Source organism: Mesoplodon bidens (genome assembly GCF_964165515.1).
Source record: "Mesoplodon bidens genome assembly, chromosome: X".
Taxonomy (NCBI): domain Eukaryota; kingdom Metazoa; phylum Chordata; class Mammalia; order Artiodactyla; family Ziphiidae; genus Mesoplodon; species Mesoplodon bidens.
In genome coordinates, this window is record NC_138163.1 from 96,623,520 (window position 1) to 96,651,073 (window position 27,554).

At 41.0% G+C, this 27,554-nt stretch overlaps 1 protein-coding gene across 2 annotated transcripts in view; it reads right to left on the bottom strand.

Annotated features, from left to right (window-relative positions):
- CLCN5 (chloride voltage-gated channel 5) overlaps positions 1-27,554 on the bottom strand; it is a 153,871-nt gene that overhangs the window by 42,498 nt on the left and 83,819 nt on the right. For both annotated transcript variants that reach the window (XM_081222749.1, XM_081222748.1), the window contains exon 3: positions 4,725-4,871. In XM_081222749.1, coding sequence (XP_081078875.1) covers positions 4,725-4,871 — 147 coding nt within the window. The remainder of the gene's footprint in view (positions 1-4,724; positions 4,872-27,554) is intronic.

The following is a 27,554-nucleotide window of genomic DNA, read 5'->3' on the forward strand; positions in this document are numbered from 1 at the left end:
TTGCGGTATGCGGGCCTCTCACTGTTGTGGTCTCTCCCGTTGCGGAGCACAGGCTCCGGACGCGCAGGCTCAGTGGCCATGGCTCACGGGCCCAGCCGCTCCGCGGCATGTGGGATCTTCCCGGACCGGGGCACGAACCCGTGTCTCCTGCATCAGCAGGCGGACTCTCAACCACTGCGCCACCAGGGAAGCCCCCAAGATGTTTTATGTTTCCCTCTGAAGGAATACTATAATCTTTCTTTACAGTGGGGAGGAACAAACAGAACTGTTTCACAGCTTCCATGGTGGATTTCATGCACTGTCATGTTTTTCATTTTAAAAGTTTTTTCCCTTCCCTGGGACATCGGGAGGTTATGCTGAGGCTGGCAGGGGTGGTCTGGGCATGTTCTCACACGTGAGGGGGAAATGGCCTGCTCATACTCCACCTGGACTTTGAAGTCATCTGTGACTCTTCTGGTTTATTCTCCATGTCTAATTGGTCCTATTGATCCCCACTCTGAAATTTCTCCAGAACTTATTCTTTCCCCCTCTCCATTTCCTGCTGCCTTAATTCAGGCCTTTGCTCTTTTGCCTAGATTGTTCAAAAATAACAGTTTAACTGGTCTTCCAGTCTCCAGCATACTCTTCCCCTGAATCTATCTTCCACACTGCCATAAATTCTCTAAAACACCAATCTGATCACATCATTCCTCTGCTTTTAAATCATTTGGTGACTCCTTGGTTACAAGATGAGGTCCAAAAGCGCAGACAATCTGGACCCCACCTAGATTCCTAACTAGATCTCCCAACCTATATCCTGCTCCAACTCTCACCATCCCCACCCTTGGAGTCTCAGGCCTCAGACACACAGACTCTGTTTCTTGAGCAGAGGATGCTCTCTCACGCTGCTGTATGCCTTTACCTGTGCTGCTCTTTCTGCCAGGAATGTCTCCTCATTCTACAGTTAGGGAGTAGCAGCAAGGCATGCTAGGTAGAAAGACAAGGAAGCGAGGGGGAAAAGAGAATCGAAGAACATTACCAAAACAACACAGTTCGTATCTGGGTGTTCCATAAATGAATGAATTGCTGAATTGCTGACCAGGAGTTCCAGGCTGCGGAGGCAGGCAAGTGAGAACAGATGGACTATGAGAATAGCTCTGAATTTTTTCCTGTTACTCAAACCCTTTTTCTATTTGCCTCCTCCTCCCCTTCTTTCAGATCTCTGTGTTTATGTTTCTTCTAATTTACAGACTACTATAACACTACCTCAGATGCATTTAACCATGCCATGCATAATTTATTTATTCATTACTCATAAATCAATCCCTCCAGCCATCTGGAAAACAAGGACCACTTCTACTGCCTTTCAAGCTCCTTTTAACTAATCTTTTTAGTACGTGCCATTGTGCCTGGTACAAAATGTAATATTTTATGCACAGTTTCACCACCAAATATCAAGGACTTTATGACCTTTTTTTCTGTTGTTGTTGTGTTCACTAGGAAATCCCATGTGAAAACATTAAATAAAATAAGAACAATTAAAAAGCAAAGCAAGAAAATTATATCACTACGGAGTATTATAAGTGGACTGATTTTTGTGTGTGGCTCATGGAAAACAGCCTCATTATTATACGGTCAGACCTTGGAAGCCACAAGTAGTAATTCTCCTGTAAAGGCTAGTGAAAAGTGGTGAAGGACTACTCACGTGAAACTATATTCCACAATCATAAGCAATGTCAAAATCTTGTCTGCCTCAGTTTTCTAGTTTATTAAATAGGAATAATGGATACTTGCCCCAATCACCTACCGAGAGCAACATGAACACAGAAAAACTACTTTGGTCATACAGATGCCATATGAAATCATTTTTCATTAGAAGCAATGATGATAACTAAGCCAAACCACTCTGGTTTAGCCAGAAGGCTTAAGTAGAGGTAGCCAGTTTAAGCTAATGGATACCCTAACTGACCACTTCACTAGAGCCAGTAATTGGTATGACTGACTCACTGTGGTTGTAAGTACTCATAAATGGACATGATACGCACATGTCCCTTTTATATTAGTAGGCAAATAGGAAAACCCACTAAATACCAAACCATGAGTACCTTTCTTTTATGAACTTTAAATTCAGGGGCTCTCTTCTACTGTCACTGCCCTGAGGTACCTTTACCAGGCAAATTTCTTGTTATCCTTTTGAACCTGTGGTTTTCTTACTTGTATATTCATCCCAAGTTGGGCACCTCCCCTCAGAGGAGCCTTCCCTGACCTTTCCAACTACTGTGGTATTCCCCAGTTATCATCTATTGTCATTCAGTTTATTTCCATCCTCGTACTTATCACAATGTGTAATTAACTAGGGAATCTGTTTATTTCCCCAACTAGATCTAAATTCCAGATCAGCTTGGATCTTATCTATGTTAATCCTGCCACTGTATTCCCAGTGCCTACAGCAGTACCTGGCTCATACCAGGTGCTCGAAAAGCATTTGTTGAATGAGTATGTGAAGGAGTTTTGTCCTCACAGTGATAATAAGGTTAATTCAAACTTCTTAGTATGACATTCAGGCCCCAATCTACTTATTTGGGCTTATATTCTGCCTTTTTATACCTCTGTATATTATGCCTGTTGCTATCTCTGTAAAAGCTTGCTTTCTGCCTCAAATGCTCTTCCTCCTACCAAATAACTTACCTTTCAAGGCCCTTCTCAAACACACCTTTTCTGTGAAATTTTTTTCCAATCCTACACACACACACACACACACACACACACACACAGAATGCGTCCTCTGCTAAGTCCTTGAATATAGGGTTATAATAGACATAATAATGATGATGATTATGATAGCTAACATTTTATTGAGCATTAACTCTATGCTGGGTACATAAGCACTTTATATGTTATTATCTCATTTAATCCTGAAAACAATTCTTAAGAGGTAGGTAGGTACTATCATAAGTACTTAGGTGTCTGTTAGGCTAGCTAGAATCAACTTCATGAAGGGACGGTGCCTTAAAGCCTTGCTAATTCCCAGAACCTAGCAAAATATCTGTAATGTCATAGGCCCTTAATACAAATTTGCTAAATAATAAATTCTGACAGTAGTTTCTTGTCCCCTGATTTCACTTTGAGAATGGCAATCCCAATCACTTAAAGAACCAGACAATAAAGTATATAAATTTAACCTTAAAGTGATACAGTCCTTTCTAATTATAACAAGAAACACAGAAGTAATAAAAGAAAAGGGTTATATACCTAGCTATACAAAAATTTTAAAAATTTGTAGATTAAAAAAACAAAGTTAACAAAGGCAAACCAGAAATAGAAAATATACATATTCAACCTATATTAGACAAAAGATTAATAATAATAATATAAAGGGCTCTTATAAAAAAAAGAAAAGATAATCAGCCCATTTAGAAAGACAGGAACATCATATGAACAGGAAACTTCCAGAAAAAGAAATTTTTTTTGGCCAGACCGCACAGTTTGGGGGATTTTAGTTCCCTGACCAGGGATTGAACTCGAGCCCTCGGCAGTGACAGTGCAAAGTCCTAACCACTGGACCACCAGGGAATTCCCCAGAAAAAGAAATTTAAATGGTTAATAAACATGAAAATATGCTCAAGCTCATTAATTTTAAAAAGTGAAAATTAAAACAATAATAGGGATGCATTTATTTATTTATCATATTATAAAGATGAAAAAAGAATTATAATATTTAGCACCAGCAAGGCTGGTGAAAGGGGAAATAAGCACTCTTACATACTCATGCCACAGAAATGCTCTCATACACTTAAAAGATACACACACACACACACACACACACACAAGCACATGGTTGTCCATTGTGGCATTGTTTGTAATAGCAAGAGATTGGAAGCAATTGAAATGTGCATCAATAGAAGCTTGGTTAAGTAAACTATGGTACAGCTATACCATGAAATTGTATGCAGCCAATGAAGAGAATGACGTTACTGCATAACCAAATAATAGACAAGGGGAATTCTCATTTTATAAATATATTCCAGATAATAAGAAAACAATTATAAAAAGGGGAAAGGATTTGAACAGACACTTCATCGAAGAGGATATAAGGTTGGCAAATAAGCACATGAAATGATGTTCAACATCATAAACCGTTAGGGAAATGAAATTAAAACCATGATGAGATAACACTACATAGCTGTTAGAATGACTAAAATTAAAATTACTGAAAATACTAAGAGCAGAACAAGTGGAAGAACTACCATACATGGCTAGTTCAGATGCAAAATGGTACAGCCACTCTGGAAAATGGTTTGGCAGTTACTTACAAAGTTCAGCATACATTTATCACACAGTCCAGTGATCCCACTCTGGGGTATACTACTCAGCAAGAGAAAGGAATGAACAACTTAAATGAATCTCCAAGGCATTAAGCTGAGTGAATGAAGTCAGTCTCAGAAGTTGAAACTATGTGACTCCATGTATATGACATTCTCATAAAGGAAAAACTATGGGACAGAGAACAAATCAGTGGTTACCAGGGCTTGGGGGTGGGGGAGGACTGACTGCTGCAAAGGGTAATAAGAAGGAATGCTTTGGGGGTGTTGAACTGTTCTGTATCCTGTCGGTGGTGGTGATTACAAGTATCTACGCATGTGTTAAAATTCACAGGACTGTGTGCCAGGAGATAAATAAATGTTATTGTATGTACATTGGAAATAATTTTAAAAAAGATAAATTGTCATCAGCAGTAATGATACCTTCTATTTCTCCATCTAAGGGAGGAACATCATCTCTCATGGAGAAATCCATAGCTGTCCCTGGTATGTCCATCAAGTCCTCATCACTGGAGCTGCTCTGGAAGCTATTGAAACTCCCCTGCTGAAAGCCTCTGTTATCCATGGCTCCTGTACAGAAAAAACAAAACAAAACAAAAACAGGAGGCTTATTACAATGATTTCCAAGCCCCTTACCACTTATTCTTTTTTTATTGTGGTAAGTACACATAACATAAAATTTACCACTTAAACCATTTTAAACTGGCAATTCAGTAGCATTTAGCACATTTACAATGATGTGCAATCATCACTATCAATTTCCAGAAATTTTTCATCATCTCAAACAGAAACTCGTTACCCAGTAAACATAACTTCCCATCTCCCTTCCACCCCAGCCCCTTATAACCTCTATTCTCTTTCTGTGTCTGTGATTTGCTGATTCTGGATATTTCATATAAATGTAATCATATAAGATGTGGGCTTTTGTGTCTGGCTTCTTTCACGTCTCATAAGTTTTTCAAGGCTCATCCATGCTGTAGCATGTATAAGTACTACATTCCTTTTTAGAACTGAATAACACCCATTGTATGGATATACCACATTTTATTTATCCATTTATCAGTTGATGGACATTTGGGTAGTTTTCACCTTTTGGGTTACCACTTATTCATATGTCCTCTTTCGTGCTCTTATTTTGACAGTATAGACGTACAAACTACTTAGCATAGTCAGTTACCCTCCAGATATAACATACCGCTACCCTTACCATGTAGTTGATATTGGTTTTTTGAGAACCATTGCAAATAAGCAAATCAAATGAGGACATGGGTACAAAACTCATGGGAGTTCACAATAAATAAAAATTTGAAATAAAAACTAGACAGCAGTATTCAGAAATGTGCTAGCCATCTGGGAGTGGAAAAATATTATTTTATGCCTCTGGCTCTCCCAGAGTTCTTAACACAATATAGATGCACAGAAATACTGGGAAAAAGAGGCATACTGTGCTGTTCAATGTTGTTCTCTGCTCAAGAATTTAATATTAAAGATGAAACACTTTCCACATCCCAAGTGGGAATCCTCAGATCATAAAATTTTATTCAAAAAAATCTTAGTATATTGATCTTTAAAAAAAAACCAAACAGCATTACAGCCAACTTTATCTAGCCCTGCAGCACAACACCCCCAGTTTTTGATGAAATCTTGATCAAGTTTCATAGTCAGCAAAGTTCTATTCGATTAGGCAAATAATACTCTTTTTTAAAAATTTCATTCATTCATTCATTTTATTTTTGGCTGCGTTGGGTCTTTGTTGCTGTGTGCAGGCTTTCTCTAGTTGTGGCAAGTGGGGGCTACTCTTCATTGTGGTGCACGGGCTTCTCATTGTGGTGGCTCCTCTTGTTGTGGAGCATGGGCTTCAGGAACGCAGGCTTCAGAAGTTGTGGCCAGCAGGCTCGGTAGTTGTGGCTCACGGGCTCTAGAGCACAGGCTCAGTAGTTGTGGTGCACAGGCTTAGTTGCTCCACGGCACGTGGGATCTTCCCGGACCAGGGCTCGAACCTGTGTCCCCTGCATTGGCAGGCACATTCTTAACCACTGCACCACCAGGGAAGCCCTAAATAATACTCTTTTAAGAAACTTCTTACTCTGGGTTAACAGAATTATGTGCAAGAATGTGGTAAAGACCAAATACGTTAAATTAAACTTCAGGGGGACTTCCCTGGTGGTCCAATGGTTAAGACTCTGTGCTCCCAATGCAGGGAGCCCGGGTTTGATCCCTGGTCGGGGAACTAAGATCCCACATACTGCAACTGGAGAGCCCGTGCGCCACAACTAGAGAAGCCCGTGCACTGCAACAATGACCCTGCGCAGCCATAGTTAATTAATTAATTAATTAATTAAAAATTAATTAATTAAAAATTAATTAATTAAATGTTGGGCCTAAAAAATTGGAATCACAGCAGTTAAATTAAATATTTTAAACATTAAGCATAAAGGAGAAAGAACCAACATTTACCAGGACTTCAATTAATTTTCAGGCCCTGGGCCATGCACTTAAAGTGAACTCTTTCACTTAATTTTTCCAGCGTTCCTAAGCTGTGGCATTAGCACTCCTAGTGCAGATGAGGAAACCAAAGCTCAGAGAGACTAAATAACTTGCCCAGCTAGTGTTTTTAGAAGAAGGTAAGCTCCAAATCATGTGCTCAATTTCACAACATCTCACTTATGATAAAGAGGTCAGCCTGATGGAGGAGGTCAGCATGAGTGACATTTATGAACCACCTATTATGTATGAAGCATTGTGGGATAGTGGGACAGATACAGAAATGATGCTGAGTAGGCCAGATGAGATGAAGATTGAGAGGCAAAGACTTGGGAGTTATCAACATCAAGGTGATGACTGAAATCAAGAGAACAGATATTCTAAGGGAAATCTGCCATTCACTTATGGATAAGGATGAATATAAATAAAAGAAACACATTCTCAACAACCTTCTTTAGTATACACCAATAGCTTGAACTCTGTGCAGACATGAATCTAAACAACAGGTTCTCCAGGAACATTACCATGCTTCCATGGTGACATATGGTCAGGTGGAGAAGGTAGGGTCATTTACCCAGAGGTACTAATAATTTAGAAAATTATCTATCATAAAACCATTCCCTCAGCTACAAAACCTCTAACCTTCCTATGTGGATCAAATGTTTCCTAGGATACTAAGAATCCATGCTTTGCATCTTCAGCCCAGCTCCCTCGCTTCCAGCCAATCCTTCATCCTTGCTAGACTCTTCCTCCTGCTCTATCCTGCTTCCTTCACGCCCCTTCTCTGAGCACACCTGCAAAAATGCACTTACACGAATTCCTCTGAATTATGATTCTAAGCAAGAAGGTGACAAAAGCGGCCTCTGCCGCTGCTCCCAAGTCTAACCTGACTACCATAGGATCCTTAAGCAGGTTTTTCCTATTACCAACGACACATAGGAAATTCTGAAACTCTCAGTCTTCCCTCCTGTCATCCAGGAAGAAGTGTCTTTAATCTTTAAGAAAAAAATTAGTCTCTCTACTTTGCTCTTGATCTGACTAAGATAACAGATCCTTACCTGCCTTACTCTGAGTTACTTTATCTTATCCTTTAAGGAAACCTACTATCTCTAGCCCTCATCTCTATCTCAAGCTCCAGTCCTTAATTCCCAAGAATTCCATTTGACACTTCTGTTGCTGCTTCAAACTCAACAGGATGAAAATGAAAAGCAAGCAGAAATAACATTAGCCTAAACACAAATAACAAAATCCAAACAAGGCATGTTTCCTGCCCTCACATCAACTTTCCCTTTTAAATGTAGGTGGCATCAGAGTCATTAGTTGCACTTAATATTTGTCTAACTCTGGGATTTACTACGTTCAACAAACCTATAAAAGCAATCTCAAAAGTAGGTATTCCAGGTTTCTAGAAATCTTAACGGAAAACAAGCACCATTTTAGCTGATGAGAAGAACTTGAGAGATTTTCTTTCTGTTTAAATTCATCCAACGCCCGTGAATTCCAGTGACTAGCACTGAACGTAGGCAAGAAAATTTGCAAAATGATGCAGAATCCTTTCCCTCTCTTCACTGGTTATGTGCTTCATTCAGGAAATGATTTAAAATACACAGTTCCAGCAACTCTACATTAGCCACACAAATCATAGGGAGAAAAAGTATGGGGAGTCCAAAAATAATTTATATTTGGCTTTGGAATATGTCCTGTAGTCATATTTTCAGAAGGTGTACCTATTGTTCTGGGAATTCATTAAAACAAAATAATGACGCTACAAGATGAAGACTCAACAAAGGAGAAGCTGGAAAACTCTTCCGTTTCCCCATTAGGACCTTACAAACTCCTTCCTGTAACCCACTGACACAGAACAATCCAGCTAAATTGAGCTGCCTCATTTCAAACATTTCGTGGAACAGTTATCTGGCTCAGTGTTTGGGTTATAAAGTGCTTCCTTAATAAGTACATAGAAATAAAGGGTCAACAAAAGAAAATTAGAAGCAGCAAGCAGATCAGGCAAAACAGATGCAACAAACGAGTTCAACAAAGAAAAAGGACATAATCAGTAAAACTCAAAGTGATATTTTGCCCGTGGATAATCCATTCTGGTAGTCGTTGGTTTTATTTTGCAGATATAAAAAAGTTCCAGACAAAAAGTTAAAGCAGCAGAATAATGAGGAAATAATTTAAAGTTCCTCAAAGTTGAGATTTGATCCTGCATTTAGTTGAACTCCAAGCCTATTGCTCTTTCCATAACACTCTGGGGCTTCCCTATGACATGTCAGTCCAGAGAATGGCACATCTGGAATAAATCAAACCTCTAGATGGTCACAAGCCTGAGGTCAGCCAGAATTTAGGGTAGACCAGGAACAAAGTAGAAGGATTTGATTTATTATCCCAACTAGTGGATTACTATAGGGCTTGTCATACATTGAAGGGTTATGGGGGGAAGGCAAACAGGGAGAAATGTTTGGTTGATATCTGCATTACATAGCTGACACTTTCAGTGCCTTTTGTCACCTTCTTGCTTAAAATCATAAGCTGGTTCCCCATTGCCTTTTGGGTCAAGTTTACATTTCTCTGTATGGTATTCAGAGCCCTATCAAATCTAGATCCCATCTACCCAGACAGACTTATCTCCTGCCATAGATTTGTTATACTCCACATAGGCCATGTACTTTTACACCTCCATACCTTTGCTCAGGCCATATATTCTATCTGAAATCCCACCCAGCCCCCATCCTCTTTTTAGCCTGGTGAAATCCCCTTCAATCCATCTAGGGCCAGCTCAAACAGACTTTCCCTCAACACCCCCTTTGTTCAGACATCTATGCTGATTGCATAATCTCTTCCACTTGAGTCTTGTGACTACACCATATCCTTCTCATTTTTGTGGTCTTAACAACTCTAGTGTTGTTCCAGAGAAGGTACTCAATAAATGCTTATGGAGGAGGATTCTAGTTGGGGAGGAATGGTTAATAGCCAGTCAACACATTTATATAGCCAATACTCAATAAATCTATGCCTTGCACTATGAGGGTAGAGGATTAAGGATACAAAAAGCGTTTGTTACCCTGTCACTGCTCTCAAGAATTTATGATCTAGTTGAGGAGGAAACTTCCGCATAATGTAATTATACAACAGCTAAGTGTTAAACTGTTAGAATAAAAGTGAAACTGGCATTTAGAAAATGGAAGGGAGATTGTAAGCTAGAGAAGGCTTCATGAAGGAAAGAAGGTATTCGAGGACCAGGAAACAAAATGGCCAAAGGCTTGAGATGAGACTGAGGCTGGCATCTGTGCTTGACTAGAGGACAGGGTAAGCTGTATGTGAGCAAATGGTTGGGAAGCCAATGGAGTCACTGCAGTTTTTGAGGCACAACATGATAAAAACATAATTTTAGGAGGTGAGTGTGGCAGCAGTGGACTGGAAGAGAGAGGATGAAAAGGCTAGGAAGGCAGTTCACCACTTCCAGTTTCAATGTAGGTCATTTAGGATGGAGGAAGAAGGGGGAAAAGGGGAAGAGGAGTGCATATTCCCAACAGCTGTACTGAAAGAGCCAAGTGGGGATGGGGTGGGATGGTGCTAATTTGTGGTATGGCATACTAGCATCTTGTTTAAATAGTGACAGCAACACATGTTGGTACAAACAAATTAATACCTCCATCTCAACTAGCCCATTTGGCAAAAGCAAATGTATAAACCAATGGGCAGGCTGATACACATGACCCTTCAAATAAAAATATAAAGTATATCACATATTCCAATGCTAACAAGCACAAAGAAGCAATAAACTTTTCTATTTCTTATTTTGGTTCAAGAACGATAACTGTTGACCTGCACATGGTATTCCGTGTACGTAACATATGCCAGATACCACAAATGTGGAAAAGGGAGGATGCAAAAGGAAAAAAAGGGTAAGAGAGGCATTATACAACCTACCAAGATACGAGTATTGTCTTATCATTTAAAAGAAAGAACATTAAGTCAATCCTAAGTGTAACATTGAAGGTGATAAGAACTGGCACATACATAAAATCACCCTTTCTCTACCCACTATACTTTGAGCTACTTGAGGACAGGGTGCCTTAAATCTGTGTTCCTAAGTGCCTGACACAAAGAGCGAACTCAGGGCTTCCCTGGTGGCACAGTGATTGAGAGTCTGCCTGCCGATGCAGGGGACACAGCTTCGTCCCCGGTCCAGGAAGATCCCGCATGCCACAGAGCGGCTGGGCCCGTGAGCCATGGCCGCTGAGCCTGTGCGTCCGGAGCCTGTGATCCGCAATGGGAGAGGCCACAACAGTGAGAGGCCTGCGTACCGCAAAAAAAAAAAAAAAAAAGAGAGAGAGCTCAGTAAATAATCTAGTTTATACTCCAATTCCAGTTTTAGTTACTTTATTTTGAGAGGCAGAACTGAAATGCAAATCTTGGACAGTAGTCTCTGAGGTGCCTTATTTCAGAGGTTTGGGCCAATCCTTAGCCCAAGGCACCTTCTCTACCTGTCATAATTTCAAGTAAAAAGTCCCAGGAGGAAATAACAGTGCTTCTTCTCACAGTGTGGTCTTCATCTGGGAGTCATCCTCACAGACAAGTAGGGGTTATGAGAAAAAACAGAACTCAGAGCAGGCAGTACGAGAACAGCAGTTCTCAAACTTTTTGGTCTCAGGATCCCTTTAGTCTTCAAAATTATTGAGGGACCTAAAGAGCTTTTATTTATATGGGTTCTATCTATAGATATTTACTGAATTAGAAATCAAAACCCAGAAATGTTCAAAATAAATATTTATTAATGTATTTAAATATAATAATACTCATCCCATTATATGTTTACGTTAACTTTTGGGGAAAAAAATCTATATTTCTCCCCCAAAAATTCGTGAGCAGCATTTTGCAAATCTTTTTATTTTTTAGATTTTTAATTCTTTCTTTCTTTCTTTCTTTCTTTCTTTATTAGCCTCACCATGCTGCTTGCGAGATCTTAGTTACCTGACCAGGGTTCGAACCCGGGCCCCCTGCAGTGGAAGCTCAGAGTCCTAACCTAACCTAAATATTAGTCCTAACTAATATTTCCTATAAATATTTTTCCAAAGGAGAAATAGCCTTGATATATAAAGAGATTGTTCAAATCATTAAAACTGAATCCCAACAGATGAAAGGGCAAAAGATATTGGTAAGTAGATAATTTATTAAAGAAAAGGGGGAAAGGGGTTTTAAAAATTCAGAGAAATTAAAATTGAAACAATAATATGCTATTGTCTCTTAGCATTTCTTCCATTTCATCTCAGAGATTGATTCTTTTTTTTTTTTTTGGCTGTGCCACATATATTGCAGGATCTTAGTTCCCCAACCAGGGATCGAACCCAGGCCCCTGCAGTGAAAGTGCCAAGTCCTAACCACTAGACCACCAGGGAATTCCCTCAGAGATTCTTCAAATATGATAACACTCTGATAGAAAGGCTTTCAAGAGTGACAAATAAGATGGCTAGAGAAGCACCCTGAAGTTCAAGGACAAGAGCCTGCCAGGCCTGACAAAGACACCACTCATATTTTATAGATCACTTTCACTTTGGAATATATGAGTAAAACACCAAAATAAACTTTAGGAAACCGAAATATAGCATTACATTGAAAGATTTGCCTACTATAAATAAGGAGAGTTTATTCCAAGAACACAAGACTGATATCACAAGGAAAATTGTCGACATCATTTATCAGACTAACAGATAAAATTTTAAAAGCCATAATTATCTCAACAGATGTCAAGAACAGATTTTAAAAGTTTATATTTATTCCAGATTAAAATATTTAAAAAATATTCCAGGTGGAAAATTTGTTTCTTGACATGATACAGAAAATTTAAATTAAAACCAAGAAGCAAAATCTCATTCCCCTTAATACAGGAAGATAATGATGCCTCCTGTTGCCTATTATATTTAACATGGTAAAAGAACACTTTAAGAGGAAAAAAGTGAAGAATGCATATAGGAAAGGAAGAAATATATTTTGATGTTTGGATTGCATGAATACATATCTATACAGCTCTAAGAATATTAACTAAAAATAACTAAAGGTAATAAATGAATTCAGAAATTATAAGGCAAATAGACAAAAAACAACTGCATTCCCATGGACTATCATAGAACTAGAAAATACAATAATTTATTTATGATAGAGACATACACTTGAAACACAATATTACTGTAAAATTTATAAAGTCCAAGTAGGAGGAAAAAAAGAATGACATAAGTCAACAAAGAAGTATCATGCTCTTGGATAGAAAGTCTAAATATAGTAAGAACAAAACAGACACTAATCTGAATTGTATTACAACTATATATTAATCTAGAGTCCCTATGGCATCCTTTAGATAACTTGAAAGATTGATAGTGAACTTCACCTGGAAGAATAAGTAGGCAAGGATACTAGTGTATATATTTTCTTAAGTAAATATGGCAAACATAACCTGTCAGATTTTAGTCTTCTACAAAGAAACAATCATCAAAACCTTATGGCACTGGATTAAGAATAGCGATTCTAGCAGTGGACACACACTATTTTACAAACTTAATAGCTGATAAACCAGAAGCAACACAACTATAAGGAAAGAATCAACCACTTTTTAGTAAATAGTTGAGGGACTGCTAGATATCAAAATGGAAAACAACGTACAATTACAACATATACCACATTGTGATAAATTCCAAATGGGTTTTTTTAGGGTTGATTTTAAAAATAACACAGAATAGTATATTCATTCCAGATGTGGTGAACAGGCAAAGTTATTTCTGACCATGGACAGATACAAAATGGATTAATTAATATGTACTAAAATAAATAACTTTTTGCATCAGGGAATGTATGCAATAAAATGAAGTGAAAAGAACAGAGGAACAAATCTGTGTCATCATTGATAAAGGTAATAACAAAGGTGGATGCACATATTCTAGTAAAGATTAAAGGAGGATTTCTGGTCAAGAATGTAATAAGGAACTTGGAAGTTCTCAGTCTCATCCTCACAATGAGAAAAAACTGAACAAACTGAAAATTAACAACTCTCCTTAGATCCATCAGAGAACTCAGATTACAGGACAAACTACCGTCCCCAAACTTAGGGAGACAGGCAGATACAGAGAATCATAGCTTACACTAGCGGAACCCTCTTTGAGAACCAGTGCCAGGGTAGGAGAACCTAAACTGTAATTGAAGAATAGCTAGAGGCTTAGTGTGGACAAATTTGAGAGTTAAGAACTCGAAAAGGCCCAGTGAAGACCAGAGAAAAATCCCCTCGTGCTTCCGGTAGGGGCAGGAAAATAAACAGGGCCTTCTCTTCTTTTCACAAGGCTGGCCCTCAAGAGAAACTATTTTACCAACACTTAACCAACTTAGCAGAAAGGAAAACTGAAGTCTAGCTCCATCCAGCCTTCCTGTCTCACGTAAAGGAGAAAAAAAACAAAAGAAAATAAAACTGAGAAGCACTTGTGAAGTTCAAAGCCAAGGGGGCACAGGCTTGCTAAAAGAATGAAACCTAATCATAGGACTGTAGAACACATCCCTTCCTCCATGGCTTACTAACACATCAACGGGGCTCATGAATAACAATAGGAGAATACAACTATAAGAACTGCAAAACCCAAATACATATGAGAGACAAAAACAAAGACATTAGAGAAAATTTTAGCCTCTGACACATACAGATACAGCAAACAGTAAACATATCCTAACCCCCATCCAGATAAACATAAAATCTCACACTAAAGGCCTATTTACTTTAGTTAGTTTTACCCAGCATATCATTGTCCAGCTTTCAAAAAAAATTCCAAGGCATACTAAAAGACCAGGGGAAAAAAAAAAAAAAACAGCATGTAGAGACAGAGCAAGCATCAGAACCAGAGTCAGATGTGGAAGGAATGTTGGAATTTTCAGAACAGCAATTTAAAATAACTATGATTAATATGCTAAGGGCCTTGGAAAAGGTGAACAACATGCAAGAACAGATGGGTAATGTAAACAGAGAGATGGAAACTAAAAGAAAAAATCAAAAGGAAATACCAGAAATGAAAAATGCTGTAAAAAAAAAAAGGTGAAGAATGTCTTTGATAGATGCATCAACAGACTGAACACAGCAGAGGAAAAGGATCAGCAAGCTTGAAGAAATGTCAGTAGACACTTCTAAAACTGAAATGCCAAGAGAAAAGAAGAATGAAAAAAATGAAAAGAATATCAAGAGCAGTGGGACAATTACAAAAGTTGTAACATACGCATAACGGGAATAACAAGAAGAAAAGCTGCAAAAGAAATATATGAAGCAATAATAATGAAGCAATAATGAAGCAATAAAAACCACAGGTCCAGAAAACTCAGAGAACATGAAGGAGGATAAATATATACATACATACATACTACAACTAGGCATATAATACCCAAACTGCAGAAAATCAAAGACAAAGTCTTGAAAGTAGCCAGAGGAATAAACACCTTACCTATAGAAGAGCAAAGATAAGAAATACATCAGACTTCTCTTCAGAAACCATGCAATCAAGAAGAGAGAAGAGTGAAAAATATGAAGTATTGAAAAGAACCACCAATCAAGAATTCTGAATCCAGAGAAATTATCCTTCAAAACTGAATGAGAAATAAAGACTTTTCTCAGAAAAGCAAAAATTGAGGGAATTTGTCAGCAGTAGACCTGCCTTGCAGGAAACGTTAAAAGATATTCTTTAGAAAAAAGAAAAATGATAGAGGTCAGAAACTCATATCTATGTAAAGAAAGGAAGAGTGCTAGAGAAAGAATAAATTAAAGTAAAATAAAATATTTTTTAATCCTTAATTGATCTATAGACAACAGTTTGTGCAAAATAATAACAGCAACAATATTCAGTGATGATATCTTATGGATAAGTGAAATGAAAGACAGGAATGTTATAAGGGACAGAGGGAGGAAGTGGGAATACTCTGAAAATAAGGTACTTGCATTATTACTCATGAAGTAGAATTGTATTATTTGAAAGAAGACTTAGATTAGTTGTAAATGTATATTGCAAGCATAAGGGCAACCACTAAAAAAAAGTAAAAAGATAAAAAGGAAAGGAAAAAGTATGATTAATATGCTAAGAAAGGAGGAAAAGTGGACTCATACAAAATGTTCAATTAAAACTAGAAGGCAAAGAAAGAGTAGAAGATAAAATAAGAAAACAACAAGGGCAACAAATAGGAAATGGTAACAAATATGGCAGATAATGTGGACTCAACATATAAGTAATCACTTTAAACATCAATAGTCTATTAAATATACCAATTAAAAGGCAGAGACTGCCATAGTGGATAAAAATACAACACCCAACTATGTTGTCTACAAGAAACCATGCTAACACTAATTAAAAGGAAGCTAGAGTAGCTATATTAATTTCAGAAAAAGCTAACTTCAGAGCAAGGCAAATTATCAGGGATAAAGAGGTACATTACAAAATGATAAAGGGGTCAATTCTCTAAGAAACCATAGGAATCCTTAATGTGTACGTGCCTAACAACAGAGCATAAAAATACATGAGGCGAAAACTGACAGAATGGCAAAGAGAAACAGATGAACCCACCATTATAGTTGGAGACTTCAACAGCCCTCTACTGGAAATGGACAGATCCAGAACCAGAAAATCAGTAAATACATAGCTGAACTAAATAGCACCAACCAACTGAATCAAGTTGGCGAATATAGAATCCTTCATCTAACAGCAGCAGCAGAATACACTTTCTTAAGCTCATATGGATCATTCACAAAGACAGATGACATTCTGGGCCCTGAAATACACCTTAACGATTAAAAAAAAAACAGAAATCATGCAAAGTTTGCTTTCAGATCATAATGGAATTAAACTAGAAATCAACAACAGAAAGGTAGCTGGAAAAACCGAAAATACTTAGAGATTAAAGGACACACTTCTAAATAACACATGGGTCAAAGAATAAGTCACAAGAGAAATTAACAAACATTTTGAAGTAAATGAAAATTTAAAATCAAAATTTGTGAGAAGCAGCAAAACCAGCACTTAGAGGGAAGTTTATAGCATTCAATGCATATATTAGAAAAGAAGAAAGGTCTAAAATCAACCCCCTAAGTTTCCACCTTAGGAAACTAGGAAAAGAAGGGCAAATTAAACCCAAAGTGAGCACAAGAAAATAAATAATAAAAATTAGAGCAGAAATCAATGAAACTGAAGACAGGAAATGAATAAAATAAATCAACAAAACCAAGAGGTGGTTCTTTTAACAGATCGATAAAATTAGTAAACCTCTAGCCAGGTTAACTAAGAAAAAAGAGAGAAAAGATACAAATTAATAATGTCAAAAATGAAACAGGAACCATCACTATTCATCTTATGGACATTAAAAAGATAATAAAGGAATATTATTAGAAAATCTATGCTCACAAATTTGATAACCTAGATGAAATGGACTAATACCTTGAAAAATACTATCTACCAAAACTCACACAAAGAGAAATAGATCAGTGAATATGCTTATATCTATTAAATAAGTTGAATCATTAATAACCTTCCAAAACAGAAAGCACCAGACCCAGATGGAATCACTAGTGAATCCTACCAAACATTTAAAGAAGAAATTATATCAATTCTCCACAATCTCTTTCAAAAAATAGAAGCAGAGAGAATACTTCCTAACTCATTTTATGAGACTAGCATTATCTTAATACCAAAACAAGACAAAGACAAGAATAGAAAACTACAATATCTCTCATGAGCACAGTTGCAAAAAGCCTCAACAAAATATTAGCAGATCGAATCCAACAATGTATAAAAAGAGTTATATGCCATAACCAAGTACGATTTATTTCAGGCATGCAAGGCAGGTCCACCATTAAAAAAATCAATTAGTATAATGCATTACATCAACAAGGCTAAAGAAGAAAAATCGTAAGAACATATCAATCGATGCAAAAAACAAAAAAAGCATTTGACAAAAATCCAACATCCATTCATGATAAAATCTCTCAGCAAACCAGAGAACTTCCTCAACTAGAGCTAACATTTTAAACTTAATGGTAAGAACCTAGATGTTTTCCTGCTAAGACCAGGAATAAGATAAGGATGTCTGTGCTCACCACTCCTATTCCGCATCATACTAGAAGTCCCAACTAATGCAATAACAATTAAAGGAAACAAAAGGTATACAGTTTGGGAAGGAAGCAATAAAACTGTCTTTGTTCACAGACCACATGATTGTCTACATAGAAAAAAACTCCTGGAACTAATGAGCAACTCTAGCAAGGTTGCAGGATACAAGGTTAATATACAAAAGTCAACTACTTTCTTGTATATCAGCAATGAACAAATGGAATTTCAAATTAAAAGCACAATGCTATTAGAGCTGTAAAATGTGCAGCTGTGGGGAGGACTAAATGAACCAGAAATCATTACTCCTTCTAGCCTGGAAAATCTCCAACATTAGTTTACACCATAGGAAACGATCTTTTTTGCCTGTATCATGAACAGCCACTCTGGGGTAGTTGAAAGAGTTTATAATAAAGTTTTTCAGTTGGAGATTGTGGCTATAGAGATACTCATCAGAGAACTATAACAACATTAGTGATTCCCAGAAAGTAATCGGGCTTGGAGGACAGGAAGCTTCTCCACGATGCATGTCATCTAGGAATAGATCATGTCATGAAGTCTCTTTCTACACCACTCTTATAGAGAACCTGGCAGTGTTTTCCTAAACAGATGCCCTAGTATCAAAAGCTCAACTGATGGAGTGAGATGTAAACCCCTAGCATAGTAGGAAAATACACATAAAGGACTGGAGAGAAGGAAAGAGTTCAGGACTGGTTGTCAGGAAACCCAGTCCTGTGTCCCTTCCTCCTCTGCCTCTCTAAATATCAGTTTTCACATTTGTAAAATGTGAGGATCAAGCTGCTCCCCCACCCTACCCACCAAGGATTATAGACTCTTTGAGGGCAGTGCTAAGTCTTAGCTCCAGAATCACACATCTAGGTTTGGCCAAGAATAAAATTGTAAAAAAAAATAAAATAAACACAGTGCCATTTACATTAGCAGCAAAAATATGAAATAATTAGGTATAAATCTAATAAAATGTGTACAAGATCTATATGATGAAAGAAATCAAAGATCTAAATAAATGGAGACATATTCCATGCACATGGACAGGAAGACTCAATACTGTCAAGACGTCAGTTCTTCCCAACTTGATCTATGGATTCAATGCAATCCTAATCAAAATACCAGAAAGTTATTTTGTGGATATCAACAAACTGATTCTAAAGTTTATATGGAAGGGCAAAAAAGTCAGAATACCTCACACAATATTGAAGGAGAAGAACAAAGTCGGAACACTGACATTACCCAACTTCAAGACTTATTAAAAAGCTACAGTAATTAAGACAATGTGGTATTGGTGGAAGAATAGACAAATTGATCAATAAAACAGACTAGAGAGCCCAGAAATAAACCCACACAAACATAGTCAACTGATCTTTGACAAAGAACAAGAGGCAATTCAATGGAGAAAGGACAGTCTTTTCAACAAATGGTACTGGAACTGGACATCTACATGCAAAAGAGAAAATGAACCTAGACACAGATCTGCAACTTTCACAAAAATTAACTCAAAATGGATCATAGACCTAAATGTAAAATGCAAAACTATAAAACTTCTCCAAGAAAACCTAGGTGACCTTGGGTTTGGAGATAACTTTTTAGCTACAACACCAAAAGTATGATCTATGGAAGAAAAAAGTTGATAAATCGGACTTTATTAAAATTAAAAACTTCTGCTCTGCAAAAGCCACTGCTAAAAGAATGAAAAAAACAAGGCACAAATGGGAGAAAATATTTGCAAAAGACACACCTGATAAGGGACTGGTACCCAAAATATACAAATAACTCTTAAAGAAGTTTTTTTTTTTCTTTTGGCCGCACTGCGTAGCTTATGGGATCTTAGTTCCCTGGCCAGATACTGAACCCGGGCCCTCAGCAGTGAGAGTGCGGAGTCCTAACCACTGGACCACCAGGGAATTCCCAAGAAATATTAAAAGAGTTTACACATAAGGAAATTTTGACTCTTAAAAATCATCCTGTGGAACACAGAAATCTGTATTAAAGTTATTTAAACCAGTGGTTCTCCAAGCACACCGTGCATCAGAATCGCCTGGAGGGCTTATTACACAGACTGCTGGGCCGCCTACCCGAGCCCACCCCCGATTTTCTGATTCCCTAAGTCTGAGGTGGGACCTGACCATTTGATTTTCTAACAAGGTCCCTGAGAATGCTGATGCTGCTGGCCCTGTGCATCAAAAAAGATGTAAAGTCTGAGAAAAATAAGAGCAAGGCCGAGCAGCCACCAAAATGGGGTTTTAGAGTACACAAAAAGTTACAGGGCACATATTAAACAAGTTGAGTCTTTTTTTGCAGAGTATATTAGGCGAAGTTGGGAGAGAACAAGTCCCACTTATTTAAGAGCTTGAGAAAGAAGACTGAAATGTTGTGTTTGTCTTTTCCTATCATACTCTTTCTCTCTCTGTGTCTCTCTCACCATCTGTAATACTGTATTGCTATAGTGACCTGAAATCATAAATCTGTAATGGGCAATGGGCAAAGGCACTAAGAAAGGTAGGAATGAATAGACCAGCCTAGCTGAAATGGAGAGTGCACTGGAGAATACTGCTAAGGCCACCTAAAAATGCTAGACTAAACCTGCATTCTCCATCCCCTCCCTCTTTACTCTTAAAGATTGATCCTAGATAGCATAACTCATTGGACTATCCCTCATTTCCAGGAGACAAAACAGGCTGCTGATAAGCAACCCTGAACTCTGGCACAATACCCTCTGCCTCTCTCTACACCCAAACATGTACGTAGTCAAAAGGTGGATGGAGAACATAAGAAGAGTTTCTAAGAAACTCCTAAATGTGCCCACAAAGCCAAACATCCAATGCTGTCTATTACGTTCACCTCAGTTTTTCTAGCAACCAGCATAGTGGCTGGCGCATAGTAAATGCTCCCTAAATAATTGCTGGAAGAGTGACCAAATCTGAGGGAAGTGATGTAAAGCTGAACGGTCCTCCTATATGATCACAATGCACACTTTCCTTAGACCCAGGCATATAGATGATGGGTTCAGAAAGCCCAGCACCTACATGCAATGAATATGAGGGAGGGAGCCAATCAGAAGGCTCAGGTATGGGAACAGTGTGTGTACATACACGTGCAAGCACTTCCACCTACCTGCAATGACAAGGCCCATCCCGACACACTACACGTGTACATAACAGATAATGATGAAATCTACTCTTCCATATGCTTCCAACGGTCTGTTAAAAAGAAGATTCGCCTTTCTGTGCACTGAGAGGATGAAACACAAGGCTTATTTCCTTGCACGTTGAGCATGCAGACATAATGATAATAAAGATGTTTATTCTCACACAAATCCCCTAGACAGTAAGGCCACTGCATCCCCCCCAGAAGCCACTCAATAAATATTTACCAAAGAAAGAAATGAATGGGAGAGACTGGTAATCTAAGGGCACTCTGCACTTGTCCATGTCAGGCAAGGCTCACCCTCTTAGAATCCTTGTACTGGGGCACTGCACTAAGAGTACTCGGGCCCAGGTACCAAGGACAGGAGAGACGGAGTAAATCCGAACATGCACCTGCATGTCCTAGGTGAGCCAGACAGGGACACACAGACAGAGACAGAGAGAGATGGAAATAGACAGATAGTATGGTAACATAAAAATCTAGGCTGTTCTCATCTCCATACTGTGTGGTATGCATATAAGATGAGCAATAAGAAGGGCCCCCTGCCCCTGTCCCCCACCCAATTCAAGAAGAGTCTGTGGTAGGCATCTTAAGGAAGCTCACAGTCCTGTCTGCAATTCCTGGGAGATAAGGGACAGCTTATGAGTGCAAACTCCTACACATCCTATAGGCAGGAAGCTTCTCCACAACTGTGTGCACCTCTCCATCCCCAGAGGAGAGGGGGTGAGGGTGCCCTCGTGAGTTGGGGGAATATCAAGACTCACTCTTTGGCACCCCCAACATTCATGCCCATCTGCACTGTGGATCTGAAGTTCGCTCTCCTAAAGGTGCTCACCAGAGGGCAAGTCCGGTGATTCTGCCTGTCTCATTCCTTACTGTATCCTTAACACTCAACACAGTGCCTGACACATGGCAGAAACTCTGTACATATTCAGGAAGGCAAAAAGGGAGACAGAAGAACGAACTCGGTCCTGCCCTATGTAGGCAAAGCTCCATCTATGTGAAGCCCTGACTGGAGACAACACTTGAGATAGCGCTCACTTCTGGGCTGAAAGGGAGGGAAGGAGGGAGGGAGGGGGTGGGAAGGCTCTGGTCCCCGCCCACCACCCCGGGTGGAGAAGGCAGGAAGGGAGTAAAAGGGAAGCTCACTCTCTAGCACTCTGCACCTCTGAGCACATAGACATTATTTAATAGGACATTTCTTCTAGAACACTGGCAAGCCCACTAGACAGAGAGTCCCAAGTCCCTGATTATTCTGTTTTCCTGTGCTTTCCCGATATCCACCAGTCACTCAAAAACTCTTACTGGGAAGGAAGAGGGGAGGGAAGGAGGGAAGAAGGGAAGGAGAGAAGGAGGGAGGGAGGGACGGAGGGGTGATTTATAGACTGTCCTTCTTGGTGCAGTTCAGCCCACCCTCTCTGAATCCTTGCTCAGGTGCATTGCATCAAGACAGCACTAGCACCCAGATAGCAAGGATTAGAGAGGGGGAGCAGGGCAGAAGGCTCAGGCACCTGAGTGCTCAACACGGAGAAGGCTCTCTATTACCTAAGTCTGTGCAGGAAGCAGAAGTCTGCACACTGTGTGCCCTGGGAGGGGGATTCCTAAGAAGCCCCATTCCGCAGCTCACCCAAACTCAGCACGTGCAGGATATTAGGTGGCACAGAAGTCCACTCACCTACACACATCCTTTGAGACAAGGATCACATCCATCTTCTCAGCCCATTGCTCAGCCCAATGTCAGCACACTTGCTCAATAAGTACTTGAGGAAGGGAGGGGGAGGGGAAAGGGAGGAGAGGTGATTCACAGGCGCTTTGTCCTTCCACCTGTAGAAAAGGGCCCCCGCCTGGGGTCCTGGAGTAGGTGCACTGGGGTCCTGGAGTAGGTGCTAGCACTCACATCTGGGGCTCAAGGGAAGTGGGAACAGAGCAGAAGGCTTGGAACGTGCACACCACAGGCGCATCTGTGTGAGGGGATAAAGAGAAGCCCAGTCCCCGCACGCTGAGCCTGTGTATCCACAGGCACTGTCGTGAGAAAACCGACTGTCCCAGGGCCCTCTAGACAGTGAGGCTGGAGTCCCTGACCAGCTAGCTCACCGTGGCACCCCCAAAGAGCAGGAGCTCAGTAAATGTGTTAAATGGATGAACAAAAAAATGCACACACAAATAACCGACTGAAAGAGCATCAAGCACAGGAAAGCAAGTGCTGTACAGGCTTCGTCCTACACGGAGACCAGGGTCCCCATCTCGCATCCCTGCGCAAGCTCAGGGCACAAAGCCGGCACCCAGCCTAGGTTGCGAGGAGACGGGAGCGGAAGTGAAAATCACGGTGCAGGCAACGCCATACGTGCTTTTGAGTGTGTGTGCACAACAAGGAAGTTCGAGCTTCTACAGATAAGTGTAAATACTAACAAAGTCTCTCTCCTGCCTTTCAGTTTGGGGCAGAAATGTTGTCTCTACTTAGGTGTGTCTGTGTGCATGTGCACGGGGGCACATGGGTACGCACGGCACAGTGAGAGGCCTCAATTCCTGGCACACCCTGCGTGCCTGTGTTCTAGGCTTGGGGAAGTTTATTCACCACACACCTCCACCTGACAGTAAGTCCTGTAAAGAGAGAAGCTATCCCGTATTCGGCAGGATGCTCCCAGCCCAGTTCATGGCACATAGAAAGGGATCAATACACATGTAATGACTGGATTGTTCAGCAGAAGGTGCACGATGACAGGGCTCGCCCTCCTGTAATCCATGCACATAGGAGGTGCTTTGAGAATTCACAACTCCGATATGCAATGGGTATGGGAGAAGGAGCAGTTCGTTCTTCTGCACACCGTGTGTGTGTGTGTGTGTGTGTGTGTGTGTGTCTAGTGTTAAGTGCATACCCTGAAAGGTAATGATAAGGCTCTTCCCTGATAAGAGTCTTGGCTGTGACTTCACATAACCTCCTCTGCTCGCCAAGTGTGTGGCTCTAGTCATGAGCACATGTACCCTCTGGCACAGCTCGCGGGGACACAGCACTGGGCACATACATGAGAAATGGGGAAACGTGTTCCCTTCCACCCCTCTACGGGCTAAGTCACTCGGAGGCTGATTTGCTTGTCACTGCATCCCCAGCACTTCCACTAAATCAGTGACTCTCAAACTTGAGTGAACATCAGAGTCAGTGGGAAGGCTTGTTAGAATACAGATGGCTGTGGTCCATAATTTAGTAGGTCAGGGGTGGGGCCCAAGAATTTGCGTTTCTAACAGCTTCCCAGGTGATACTAATGCTGCTGGTCCAGTGACCATGCTTTGAGAGCCACCATTCTTAAAGATTTTTTTTTTGATGTGAATCATTTTAAAGTCTTTATTGAATTTGTTATGATACTGCTTCTGTTCTATGTTTTGGTTTTTTGGCCATGAGGTATGTGGGATCTTAGCTCCCCGACCAGGGATCGAACCTGCACCCCCTGCATTGGAAGGCGAAGTCTTAACCACTGGACCGCCAGGGAAGTCCCAAGAGCCACCACTGTACATGGACATGAAAGAAATGAAAGCATGGGACGGGTGATGTAAAGACTCTCTACTATTTTAAGCATGGATGAGATTCACTTTCTATGAAACTTTGTACAAGGGCAATGGACTGGGACAGTATTTGTCTCCAAGTACCAAGAATGAGAGAGGGACCTGAATAGAAGGCTCGGGGTTCTTCAGACCTAGTCTATCACTCGTGTGTGTGTGTGTGTGTGTGTGTGTGTGTGTGCAGGTACAAGAAACATCACTCTCCTGCTCACAGGTGATTTTCCTATGATTGTGCAAAGATGACATGCCCTTTCTGCATATGCATGTGTGGGATAAGCAATAAATAAGGGTGACTTCCACCCAGGCTCCGGCTGTGGAAGAAGCGTGCAGAAAGCTCACTGTCTTGCCCACTGGATACGGGCGAGAGCACACTGCCAGTGACACTTAGTATCCTGCACACTCCGTGGATGCAGCTCTGGGTACAGGGGACACACCTTCTGTGTTTCTATGCCTGAGTGCTGTGTGTGTGTGTGTGTGTGTGTGTGTGTGTTTACAGGGAAGGCTCACTTTTCTGCATCCAGTGTGTTCACATGTAATCGTACAGAAAGGGAAAGACAAGGCTCTCTCCTGCACACAGCAGCATGAATGGGAACAGCAGTGAGAAGGCCTCCCTCACTGAGTCCCTATCCATGGGAGGGTTAGGAAAGCTGATGGGTCTGCACGCTGGGGTGGCAGTGGGAAGGCACAACAGGCTCCATCTCCTGCCCTTGCTGTAAGCGGGAGTCTCTGCACACAGGTCCACATCGCTGAGCATATCTGGAGGCTGGGATGTTGAGTAATCTTGCTCTGGCATATCCTGCACATGTTTGTGTCTGCAGAATGGGCAGCAGGGAACATAGAGATCTCCTTCATTCCTCTGAACAATGGCCTATTAGTGCACAGCATCCATGTGTCATAGTGTGTTTATTAGTCCCCCACCAGAATGTAAGGGTAGTAAACATGTCCGTTTTGATCCCTGCTACATCCTCTGTGATGACATAGTAACTGGCATTTAGTAGACACTCAAGTATCTGCGGAAGGAAGGGAAAGAAGGAAGGAAAGTTGCTGCACAGCAGCTCTGTCCTTCTAAATGGAGACATGGCTCCTTCCCTTGGAGTCCTAAACAGGGGCAGTAACTCAAGACAGCATGGGCTCCTAGACTGAACGAGGGAGGGTGGTGCACCCAGCCGGGGCACATGTCTGTGTGTGTGCACCCAGTTGGGCCCTTCTCCTGCACACAGCGCATTTATGTAGGACTGTACTGAGGCTTAGAAGATTCTCCTACACACATCTGGCTGTGACCAGGACTGGGGGTGGTGGTGGCCATGTCAAGTCCCAGTGTGCAGCCTGCCCACCCTCAGGACGTGTGGGCATGCTGAACGAAAAGGGGTCCATTCTCCAACCTGCAGGGACGGACCAGACGCGGCTCATTCTCTCGTGGGCCGGTTGCCCAGCACAGCACCTGAGCTAGAGCAGGTACTCAGTAGGTAGATGTAGAAAGGAGGAGAGGAGGGCACAGAGGCGCTCTGTCCTATGCGAAGGTGGTGCTCCCTCTCTCAGAATCCTTGCCCAGGTGCATTGCATTCAGAAAGCACTCTCACCCAGGTAGCAAGGATTAGAGAGGGGGAGCCAGAACAGAAGATTCCAGCACCTGCATGCCTTGCATGTGTGTTTAACAAGGAGGCTTACCGTTCTTGCCCAGTGCATTTATGTAGGATTGAACTAAAGTTAAGAGAAGGTTCTCCTACACAGATCAGTGTGAAAGTGGTAACGAGAAGTGTCATACTTGTATGTTGGGGTGGGGTGGGGTAGGTAAGTCCCGGACGTGGCCCACTCACCCTGGGTACATGCAGGGGTGATGGGTGATGACAAAGTCCACTCTCCTCCCTGGACTGTAAGATCCAGGAGGGCAGGGGCCAAGTCTGTCTTGTCCATCTTCTGTGTCCCATGCCCAGCACGGTGCCTGATAAATATTATTTGTAAAATGAAAGAATGAATGAGGGACAGACGGCAGGCAAGCATGCAGCAAGCAGCAGAGAGGTGATGTCCATATCCTCTGTCCTGCTCCATGCAGAGCAGGCTCGCCCTCAAGAATCTCTGCCCCGGTGCACTGCATTCAGAAAGCGCTCTCGCCCATGGACAAAAGAGAAGAGGGGGGAACAGAGCAGACAGCGCTGGTGCTGGCACCCTGTATGTGTGCAGATGTACATAGTTAACTCTCACGGTCCCATTCCCACAAAGTATCACTATGTGCATGTAATGAGACTGATCCCTTTCCCCAGCATGTGCATGTGTACTCATCTCCATGCACGAGGTCCCATGGCCACTCTCTCTTAGACAGAGCCTCTGAATACAGACCGTGAGCAGGTCTATTTTTCAGATCGTACGTGAGAGTTTACGCGTGTTGGCTGTGTGTTTGGGGGTTAACAAGAAGGCTGGGATGATCTGGCGGGGGCACCAATGTACATGCACATGCTGTAGGATGGTACAGTAAAGGGGCTACTTTGCCCCCTTCCATTCCTCTGCTAAACTGTAAGCTCAGGGAGGGCAACAACTGGTTGCGGGAGTCTCGTCAGCCACTGGATGTTTCTCCGTTACAGTGTCTGAACGGAGGAAGCCAAAATAAAGAGAAAGCTCATGCCCTGACGTAGGTGGAAGCCTGCCCCCAGGGAATGATGCCCATTCTCCCACATGTGCCCTCCAGAGAGCCCAGGGACGAGGACTCTGGGCCAGTCCATCTTATTCACCAGTGAATCTCACACCCAGTGCAGCGCACCTCATAGCAAATGCAAATATTACAACGACGGTGGGACGGTGGAAAGGTGATATAGAGGTGCTCAGTCCTTCTCCGTGCAGACCAGGCTCAGCCTCTTTGAATCCTTGAATAGGTGTGTTGCACTAGAGAAGCACTCACACCTAGGTTCCAAGGATTCGAGAGGGGGAGCAGACAAGAAGG